The sequence below is a fragment of the Cryptomeria japonica genome, chromosome 4 (genome assembly GCF_030272615.1).
Source record: "Cryptomeria japonica chromosome 4, Sugi_1.0, whole genome shotgun sequence".
In the NCBI taxonomy this organism is placed as follows: domain Eukaryota; kingdom Viridiplantae; phylum Streptophyta; class Pinopsida; order Cupressales; family Cupressaceae; genus Cryptomeria; species Cryptomeria japonica.
The window spans coordinates 471,724,409-471,736,216 of NC_081408.1; the positions used below are offsets into that span (position 1 = coordinate 471,724,409).

At 35.0% G+C, this 11,808-nt stretch overlaps 1 protein-coding gene across 1 annotated transcript in view; it reads right to left on the reverse strand.

The window, feature by feature from the left end:
* The window catches only part of LOC131066709 (chloride channel protein CLC-d), a 160,665-nt gene extending 156,157 nt beyond the window's left edge, over positions 1-4,508 (reverse strand). Inside the window, exons 1-2 of the mRNA XM_058001543.2 lie at positions 4,092-4,508; positions 3,787-3,968 (exon numbers count right to left, since the gene is read on the reverse strand). Of these exons, the coding sequence (XP_057857526.2) occupies positions 3,787-3,954 (168 nt within the window). The 5' untranslated portion in view covers positions 3,955-3,968; positions 4,092-4,508. The remainder of the gene's footprint in view (positions 1-3,786; positions 3,969-4,091) is intronic.
* Positions 4,509-11,808: the final 7,300 nt, after the last annotated feature.

Sequence of the window (11,808 nt, forward strand, 5' to 3'; positions counted from 1 at the left end):
TTCGATTGCGCATAAGGAAGGTAGAGGAAGTAGCAGGTGGTCCACTTGACTCGGATGATATAGATCCTTACAGTGATTGGACATCACAGGAGGAGCCTCCATTGTTTTCTGAGGATGACAACACTGATTTGGAGAGGCAAGCTATGGAGGAGGAGGGGGGTGGATTTGGTTTCACGCTGGATGACATTGAGGAGGAAGAGGATGAGGATGAGGAGTCATTGCCAGTGCCACAAGCAGGTGGAGACATAGCTTCATCCAGGATGGAGGATGAGCCAGCCATACCGAGCGAGGAGGCACAGTCACGCCCACTACAAACTTCTAGGACTAGACCCTTTAGTTTTACCTCTCCTCTAGTTTTAGCTAGAGCTGGGAAGAGGAAGTTGTAATTGTAATTTGTAATGATGTATTTACTTTTGGTTTTACAAAAACTATTTACTATTTTGCTTCCAGCCATCAGCATTCCTCATGAGGATGCGATTTTGTAGACAAATTGCATTTAAATATATCTAGAATCAGCTTGTTTCTTTTGTGTTATCATTTATTGACTCATTGGATGCATCTTCTCATTAAATTTTGCGAAAAAAAGCATTTTTTATTAAAATTAAGCGTGTTTTTACGTTGCAGAGTTTTTCGCCGAGTTTTCCGGAGTTTTTGCCGAGTTTTTGCCGAGTTTTTTTCTCAGGGGCTTGGCAAGTCGAGCCGAGTCGCGAGTAGTCCAACTATGGTTTGAAGCATAAAAAGATTAATGGAGCAGTAAGATTTTGAAGCTCGGAAGCAATTTGAAAGGGAGATCTGAAAGTCTAACAAGAAACAATACAAAAGTGACAAAAACTAGAGCTCAAGATGCAAAATTTACAATTATTGCTTATTTACATAACAACCATGAAGTCCGATGGTTTAGATGTTGGCAGGGAACCAAGGAGCAAAGGCAATTCAAAAAGGTTGCTCAACTCCATCGAGACTTCTAAATTTCGGCATGGAAAACAAGCGGAGAAGGAGGTCAATCAAGCAAGTTTCTTAAAACTTGCTCAAGCATGGATTTTTGCAAACAAAGGAAAACTTGAGCGCTGCAACAACTCCATAAAAGAAAAACCCTAAAAACATTCATGACTAATGCTAGGTTTGGTACTCACGCAAATGGAATTTGCAAGTAAAATCAATCTAGGGCATGTTGTAAATGGGAAGAAAAAATCTTACCAAAGCAACAGTTGGAAAAATACCTTATTTCAATGACATGACAAAAATTGCAAGTGTATGGAACAAGAGTTTGCCGAAACCCCAACACAACATGAATGAAGGAAACCCCCATCAAAAACCATAGAAACATGGGCATGATGCAATGTGAGCAAGAAACAGTGAAGAAATTTGTTGTCAATGCATGTGCTGGTTGAGGGCTTTGCCAATTTCGGTTGCCGAGAGAGAGAGAGAGGGAGAGATTTGCAAAAGAATTTCCAACATGTGTGAAAGTACATGCTCCTTGAACAAAATCACCAAGGAAGCAGAGTTCAAACACAAATTTGCAATTGTTGTTTGATTGTTAGAGAGCTCCAAATATCCAAGATATAAAGCAGCAAAAGGAGGAGTTCAATATGCGATTGGCAAAAATTGCTAGATTGTTGGGCAAGTGATGCTTGGCAGAAGGCAGAGGCAGTTGTGCAATTTATAAATTTTGCATGATTGCTTGAAAACTCCAGAGTTCACCTTGTGCCAAAAAACTTGTTTTATGAGCACAGCAACTTGACATTTAGGACTCGTTCCAGACAAAACAAAGGTTGACAGCACTTCATCAAATCACAAAAAGGACATTTGAACATGACTATGATTTTGACAAACAAATAACATCAATAGGCAGAATTCTAAAAGACTCAAATTTTTCAAGACTCCTTGTTGAAAAATAAGGATAACTCAATATTTTTCCTTCACTCTATGGATTTTGGTAGCCAAATCTAAGTGGATGGGCTAAAAATAAAGGTAAAGAAAATTATATTAGGCAAATAATGCTCAAAAACTAATAGCAATAAGGAAAGTAAACAAGATCACAGCACATGTCATCTCCATGCTTACTCAAGGAAAGAATGCAATGGGGAAAAACATGTAACCCAAGGTACAAACCATGGATGTGCACAAGCTAAGTGCAAAAGATAAGAAAAGAAATGCCAAAGATTAGCAAAGACATGGAGAAAGGGAGCAATATTTATTACCCACTCTCCCTTGAAACAGAGGTACATAATAAATAAAAGTAGTACACAGATATACCCCACAAATGATGCAAAAAAGGACGCCATCTGTTATTATGTCACTCTTCCTATGAGCAAATTAACAATATACCTTTGTAAGTTGATTCCAAAATATCTCATGCAACATATGCACTGAGGTGTGACGGTAATCCCATCTTAATTAGCTGGAGACATAAAGTTAAAAAGAGATTAAAAACTCCTATCAGGTGAGTTGCAAGGGAGCAATGAACAATCTCCCTATCGTTAAAAGGGAGATCGGAGTAGTACAATATACTTTGAAATAGGGAAAGTGAGCTACAGCGTTGTGACACGTCACATTCTCACTGAATATGAAATAATTAAAAAAACTCAAAAGATAAAAGAACATTATGAAACAGCACACAAAATTGTGACAAGTGTCACAATCTCATTAAGCACAAAAATGAGATGAAATTAACAGGAACAAATCATGCGCGGGGATGATGAAGCAACACTACACATGGGGTTCATCTGCTTACCCTGAGGATAACAGATCAAAACAAGCTCAAAAGGGTTACAGGAATTGAGCCAAGGGGCACATAAAGCGAGATGACAACACATGTTGCCATATCTTTTACTCTGGGGAACTACAAACAGTGAAATAGATCTTCAACCCAAGGAAATGCCACATGTAAGTGCATCAATAAATATAATACATAAAGTTCTGTTGGCGGAATAAGCAGAGACAAATCACAGAGATATCATGAAACTCGAGGTAAAGAACTCAGCTCAACCAAGTTTAAGGAAAGCCATGATGAATATAAACAATTACCACAATAATGTAAGATTCAAAATTCTCTAAAATAAATAATTATTTTAAATTATAAAATTAGTGGCCCCAATCATGCAAATGCCTAAAACAATATATTAAGTTGTGATTAAATAATAATAATGATAATAGTTGCCATTTTCTTTAGAATTGCATTGGAATGGATGTGTTATCAGTAGCTCACGGAGGGTGCTACAAGCTGAAAATCAAATCAACGGGCAACGGAGTCGCTTGCACTTGAATTTAGTTAAACTCTAGGTTGGACATGTCTTTGGGCTAAAGCTGGTGTTATGTGCATTGACAATATGAACTTCTTTGATTGAATAAATTGGGCTGGCTGGAGCCTCCAGATCCTGTATTTTAAGATTGCAAATATGCCCACTCATTCTTTCTTGTACTATAGATGTCCAGCTGCAGTTTTTGATATATGTCCTTCCTTTAGCTCCCCTTTTTCTCTAAAATATTTGAGCTTTCAGCAAGGTATGCTAACGGAACCGTAACTGTCTCCGTGCAGTGTCAACGGACATGCTTCTATTCGAGACTTATCTATTCAAATCAGTATTATCTATACTCTCACATAATTAGATGGAAGTATTATAACACTGATATCCAGGCTCGGCGCCTCACGTGAAAGCAGCACCCCTTTAATTGCAACTTGATGGGTGTGGTGTGACTGTTTAATAGTAGGGCAGCCAGTTTCATCTAGAAAAACAAAACCACATACGCAAATTTACTTGAAAGAAAGAAGATAGAATTAAGCACCTGTTCCTCCCTGTAGGGAAGATTCTCCACAACTTCGTAATCAAGGCTCTCCATACCTCCACCGTTCGTCGTCGTCGCGGGCACTTGCTCTGTCTCCTCTTCTGAAGCGGGCAAATGAGACCATGCAGTCCGAAGTGCTTCATAGCCATTTCGGACATGATTGGCCATTGTATTGCCCAAATCTATGAATCACCCACAGCCCAAATCTGACTTAAAATATAGAAATCAACAATTTCAAACAATTTTGCATACACGGCTAATTATTAAAGGGGCTAACAACGAATATGTCAAGGCTCAATTCTCACCAGTCCCCTGTGAAATTCCCTTACTTCCAAGATCAAATTTCAATCATTTTTCAGCTTTTTAGTGGACCCAATACAACCCCGATAAACCCGATGGCGTCTCCATTAGGTTTGTAACTATTAAGCAGCAAGCATCCAGTCTTCGACCAGAGCAAGAATGAAGCCAATTTTAAACTGCGCCTGTAATAGGAAGAAGGCGTGAGAGCCAGAGGAATGAGACAGTATGGAAATCGAGTTGGTAAACCGCCAAATCAGTATACAACACGTCTATAAAAACATCAGAAAAGCCAACAACACAAAACTCGTTGCCCGGAAAAATACGTCATGCAATTTATAGTGTTTCTAAGCAAAGCTAAGCGTCAAAAATTGAAGGTTAAAATTGGGATTGCCGATTTCGAGATTTTGAGGTAGCTGCGAATATCCCCCTCGCCAAACAACCAAAGGAAGGCTTAGTCTCGAAGTTATTTTGACTGTGTTTCATTGGCCAATTGTAGTGATAAATAAATAATCTAGTAATTAATACTATTGTACTTTTCATAGTATATATATTTTTTAATAAAAAGATAATTAAAATATTATTTATTTAGATATTTTTAGATTGAGAAGTTGAGTTTTTATTATGATGTGTTTTTTTCTTAGTTTTGTAGAAAAAGTGTTTTTAGTTGATTTCATAACAACAATTTTTTTCAATTAGTATTATTATAAAGATTTAGTTTACAAATTATGAGATCATTTTTCATAAGACAATTATAATGATAAATAATTTAGTTATTGTATATATGCATACATACATATACGTGTATGTGTGCTATACATACATGCATACATACACATGTATACATACACATGTATGTGCATACATACATATACATGTATGTGTGTATATGTATATGTATATGTATATGTATATGTATGTGCAAAATAAAATATATAATTTTTAATCAAACATAAAAATATTATTCATTTAAATATTTTTGGATTAAAAGTGAAGTTCTATTTTCTTGTATTTTTTTTAGCTTTGTGAAAAATATATTTTTGGAAGATTATATCACATCAAAATTTCTCACTTTATTGTACTTATTACTCTTATTACAGATAATAAGCAAGATGAAAGTGCTCCAACCTTTCGTAATGGTTGGACCAAGCATAGTCTCTTTAAATATGATGTTTAAAGCTTAGTCTTACATAGATTATGGAGTGTGACTTTTCCCTTACTCCTTTTTTATGTAAAGTTGGTGTATCATAAAATTTATAACAAGTAATATAAATGATATTGATTCATCTAAAAATAATAACAATTTTTTTGTGCTAATTTATAATTCTCATAAATTAAAGTGTGAAAATGATTTTCTATGGTTCAAATTGTAACTCTCATAATTTAATGTTAAAATGGGTTTATATACATTTTAATGAAAGATTTGAATGTTGTATGTCAAAGAATGTGCTTGAATGCCTTATTTGGCCCTAAGGGTAAATTATATGCATTTGGAAATTTAAAAGGAATATTTACTTGTTTATTTTCAAAAAGGAAGTTTGGTTTGGGTTTTAAAAAGGGCAAATTGGGTTCATTTTACGCAGTCTATTCTTGTGAAGAAAAATGGTGCAAGAAAAACCCTCTTTGTTTGAAATTTTGTTTTGTAGATTGTGAGGGCAATTGTGAATGGTTTGGAGTGAAATCAAGTGTATTGGGATAGGATTTGGGATGGGGTCTTATTGGTATGAGGAATCAAGCTTTCATTTTGTGTGTATGAAGAACTTCAAGTTTGAAATTTGAGAGAAAAAAATTAAGGTAGGGTAAAAATAACCAAGATTTAGAGCCCAATGAATAGCACAAACAAGAGAGACAAATATTGATAAGAACACTATATTCTCATCAAGATGCAAAATATGATCAACTAAATAAACCATATAATGAAGATGGGTTTGCTTATAAAGGCAAGGGTATAAGGAATGAGAGAGCACACAATCATGACATGTGGCTCAATGAGATACAAGAGTAGGTGAGGGTAAGCAGGAGAAATAATAAAATATTCCACAAGAGATGGATCACCTACCGAAGGTAGAATGTAACAACAAGATAAGACCACAAAAAGGTTGAATCTCTCCTACAAGCAACTTCCCTATGTGCACACTTCCCTAAGTGTCTCATATGCAAACTACGATGAGATGCATTATCCTAAGTCAACTTAAGTCAAGTGTAATTATGAGACATAATTTACACCAAGGCCCCCTCTTAAGTGCAACTTAGAGGAATTTAGACTCAAGGTAACAATGCAAGATGGGTCCCGGCTACGAGGTCGTGTTAAGTACCCATGTACAAATGCAATGCAATCTCTCACAAACAGAGAAAGAGACAAAAACCCAATGGGAAAAAACTCCTGCCTCCCCCCCCCCAAACCAAAATAGAGATGAACACATAATGCTCTCCATGATGAATGAGAAGGACAAAACCTCATGTGAGGAAAAAGTCCCCCCATAAGAGAGAAAAAGAGAGACCATGAAGCTCCCCCACAATGAAGAATCTCCTACAAAGATGGTCTAATGATGATGACCAAAATTCCTCCCCATTAGGAAGAAATAGAGCCAATGTTGCACCAAGAATGTCAAAGTGTGACAAAACCAAGTACCAATGTCGATGGAGAATGACTAATGAATCACTCACTACAACAAAATAAAAATCAAACGTGGAGACACCTGCCTAAGCATCAACTGGATACTCATCAATGGTAGATTGGTACAATCCAAGTCTCACTAGAGCCATGCACAAACTTGTATAATCTAAGTCTCAACTGAAGCCATGCGCCAAGTCTCACAAGATATTTCCTAATCTGCAGAGTACAAGAGGATTACATCAAATATGTCATCAATGACAAAGTACAAAGAGGTATGCCACTTTATTTTAGTGTGTTACAACATAGCTCATGCAAGAAAATACAACATGATGATGCAAGTCTAGAAACATGAAGACGATGCCACCAAAAAGATGCCTTGTAGAAGACTATAGATGAAGATGCCTCTGATTGAGATGTCGTCGAGAAAATTGTAGGAGCAAACTGACCCCCCCTTGGTTGCTAGTTGGAAGTGCTGCAAGACAAGTATGATAGATAAGAAAAAATTTGTTCCCAATTTTGCTTATTTATGACAATTTTTTTGTTTTAGAAAACTTATTAAAAGTTTAATAAAAACTTTATTAAAAACAATAAAGAATTTTTTATTTTTTTTTATTTTTTTGAAATTTTGAAGAAAAAAAAAACTTTATTAAAAATAAAGTAAAAATATATAAAAAAATATATTTTTAGATTAAAAACTTTACATATAAAAACTGTGAAATTTAAATAATATGGAAATTAAAATATTTGCAAAAAAATACAAAGATATATTTTTTTTATTTTTTTTGCAAAAATTGTATTGTACCACCCAATAGGCAACAAAAAAAAATTCCTAATGCCCAGAAATTGACTTTCAACAAAAATAGTCAAACTTATACGCAAAACTCATGGAAATGGTCTCCTGAATTCTATAGTGAGGTCGAAATTGACATAGGATGCTCCTAAATTGCACTGCACCCCAAATATAAAAAATTGAATGGACCAAGATCTCTCCAAAAAGACTACTCAATGAAGCCCCAATGGCTCTGATACCATGTGAGAATTTTTCAAAAATAACCAAGCTTTAGAGCCCAATGAACAACACAAACCAGAGAGACAAATATTGATAAGAACACTATATTCTCGTCAAGATGCAAAATATGATCAACTAGATAAACCATACAATGAAGATGAACAAGCTTATAAAGGCAAGGCTATAAGGAATGAGAGAGCACACAATCATGACATGTGGCTCAATGAGATACAAGGGTAGGTGAGGGTAGGTAGGAGAGATAATAAAATACTCCACAAGAGGTGGATCACCCACCTAAGGTGGAATGTAACAACAAGATAAGACCACAAAAGGTGGAATTTCTCCTACAATTAACTTCCCTATGTGCACACTTCCCTAAGTTTCTCATATGCAAACTATGATGAGATGCATTATCCTAAGTCAACTTAAGTAAATTGTAATTGTGAGACATAATTTACACCAATTTTGATCAATGTGGTAAGGGATTTTTCAAGAATTGAGAAAATGCATGTGAAATATGAAAACTTATGAAAATTGGAATTTGTTATTGATTAAGTTTTATTCCACACTCATTGGGAATGTGATGAGCTTAGGACATAGGTACCATAGAGAGTTATTTGAGTGAGTCCCAATGTGTCCCTGGACCAAAGTGGAATGCAAAAAATCATGATATGGGGGATCATTTAATCAAGTGAAAATTAATGAAACATGGGTAACTAATTAGCCATGATAAGGGAAACCCCGTGCATACTTAAGTGCTAGTAAAGGCTAAGGATGATGACTTGGGAAGACATGTTTGCTCATGGAGCATTATACTTGTATGATCAAGCATCCTTGTTCACATGAGAGGAGTATAAGATTTCATGTGGTGTCATGCCTTCGTGCACACATAATCATGTAATGGCACTCCCTAACTAGCTCTCTAGTAACTAGTCCTACTATAGTTGTGTAGCACCTGAAATCTTATTTGTTCCTTTTTTATTGGTGTTGACTCCATTCTTGCATTCTTGAATGTTGTGTATCCCTCGTGAATAAATGTTGTGTATTCCTCGAGATTTGGTACCGTGTATTATTTGTGCTTGGATGTGCTTATCGCCTTCTTCCCACATGTCTTGCATGTGTGATTGTTTGGGCCATGTGACTATTTCCTAGCATGAGGGAGTGGATCTTTTGATTTCACATGGTTGGGTAGCATGTATACCATCATTTGGGTTCTAAGGATAGCGGACTAAAATTGCTTAGTTGATTCATATTTCATGTATTTGCTTATGTATTTCAGTGATTCGATGAAGTGTAATTTATGTAAGGACATTTGAGCACTCTTGAGCTAAAATTTATTATTATTTCATGAACCTCTTGTTGGGATGGATGTAATTTCCATTGGATTATATAATTTGATTATGAATTGGTTTATGTGACTCAATGTTGGAGATGAGCATAATTGCTTAATGATTTGATTGAATTGCTCATGTTATGTTAAAGCAAATGAACATAGGAACTTGTATATTTGGTTTAAAATGAATATAAGGAGTCATGTAGTCATCATGGGTGGTTTTGTGAACCCACTATATCTTCATCATGTCTTCTTGTGGCTTTCAAGTAGTGTTGTGAAGTTTTCTAGCCAAATCAAACCCTCTTGTAGAGTGTTATAAAGTCTTACAAATCAAAATGTGTCATAATTGTCAACCTTCAAGTATTTTGGCTTAGGATAGGAGTTAGGAGTTGTGGAAAGGTTATTACAAATCTTTCCATCTTCTCCTCTCACATTTTGGTGGTGTCTAGCACTTGAGGGAATCGTTTGTCTAGTTCTTCCTTGAGTCAAGTTTTGTTGTTTTTGATTGTCTGGGGTGTTGTAGGCTTCTGTGGTGATTCCTCTATTCTTAGGGTGCCTCAGTGACCAATCCCTATCTCTATATTTCTCACTAGTTAGGAAACTAGTGCTAAAATAGGACTATAGCACCTAGACTGGACTAGAATGCCCAGTCCAGACTCTAGTGCCAGAATTTGACACCAATGCTAGAACTCGACACCAATGCTAAAATTGAACACTAGTGCTAAATTGGGACTCCAACATTGGGAACTAGTGTTTCTTGAGTGCTAGTGTCCCTCCCAGAAGCTATTGTCCTTCTAGGTGTTAATGTCCCCAAACTATCTAGTTTTTCTATAACATTTTTGTTTGAAATATGTTGTCAGCCATTTCCTTAGGTGAGCCTGTATATAAAAATTGGTACCCTTGGTCTCTAAAGTATTCCCCAAGATATCATTATGTCGATGAGTTCCCTGCATCAAGATTTAGGGCATCTCCTTGTCTTTGAAATTGTGTAGTTGCTTGGAAGTGACTTGTCATACTTTTGTTCGGTTATGAGTTGATTCCTCCTAGTTCAGTAACCACTTGTGTAGTTTTTCCCTTATATTTAAGGATCGCATTTGTTCTTATTGAGTGGACTAGAGGTGATTATGCCTTCATTATACTCCTTGCCTTGGAAATTGATAGTGTCATCATCTAGTCAAGCAATGTTGGCTCCTAAACTTCCTTTACTTGTGTTGATATTTTGAGTGTATCATTAGTGTTGTGGCTAAGAGTTTTTAAGCATGCTTTGATATGGATTGGAGGTTGATGATTTCCTCATCCCATCCTAATGTGGTTTTGTGAGAGAACATTGTCATGGGTCATACTGGCTATCATCAAAGTGTCATTCTCCTTCTCTCACTGGTTCATTGTGTTGAGATTGTCCCATAATCATTAGTCTTCCATTGGGTCAACCTCACTTATGCAATAGTGAGGTCATTGGGTAGTTGTTCCTCTATGTTGTAGTGTTCCCAGTGAAACTTTTTTGTACATTATAGTGCAAATGTGATAAGTTGTTGTCTTATCTTTAGTGTTGTCATTGGTCATTTTTTTTAAAAGTTATTTTGTTGGATATTGCCATGGTCCTTCAAATGGGGCATTACATAACTGCTCAACACGGAACATTAGAATATTTTATAAAGCTTGAAAAAACTATGTTTGAAAGAATTAAATGAACTCTTTATGTGGGGATTTTGAATCTATTAGGAGAGATTGGGTACACAAATCCAGCACATGTGAAAATTCAACTCCATTAAGGTATCTTGAAAAAGCTAGGGATTAGCTAGACCAATGTTCAACAATTTCTTTTCTCATACATGAATTTGAAAATTTTCTTAAATAGGATAGTGACTAAACCAAGATTTTCTCAACTTGTAGTTGGTCTTTTTCTAAGTTTGAGCCTAAAAATAAATTTTAGGCATTAGGGGTTTTCTCATAGGAAAAATTTCTACTTAGAGATGATTCTCCTTTATTTGGATTGAAATAATTGTTGATAGGGTTGGTGCCTCTTCACATGTTTATAGATAAAGCAAATAGAAATCTTCCATTTAATGTTGATTTATTACAAGGTTGTAAAACAAGAGAACAATGAAATTCACTTCTAAATTCATGTGTGTCATAACCCTCTTTTTGGACCTTGATATGACTTGTTAATAATAATAATAATAATAATAATAATATTATTATTATTATTATTATTAATAATAATTTTATGAGTAATGTTAGAAAGAAAAGATAAATTGAAATGAGGTTGAAGTTTTTAAATAAAAAGGAATTTAATTGATGACACACACATGAGGTCATAATTTATTTGAAAATTGTTTATTTTTCTCAATATCCTAATTGAGCACATGGTGTAGGGGAAATAAGAAGATTCTAGAGAAGAAATTTTAAATTTTAAATATTAAAGAATAAATATTACATTTAGCAAATATATGACATGGGAGTTACAAAATTATTCTATGACAAGAATAATTCTATTCATGGCATTTTTATGACAAAGGAGTTACAAAATGCATTTTGGGGGGAGAATTCAAATTTGAATTTCAAATACATGGTCAAGTGTAACCCCCACTATGACAACAATCATTTTGCATGAAATTAATTTTGAAAATTCTTATTTTCTCAATATGTTAATTTAGCACATGTTGTAGGAGGAAATAGAAGCTTCTAGAGGTAAAATTCAAATTGCATATTCTTGCATGTAACTCCTCCACCAAGTGATCAATCAATTTTGCATGAAACCAATTT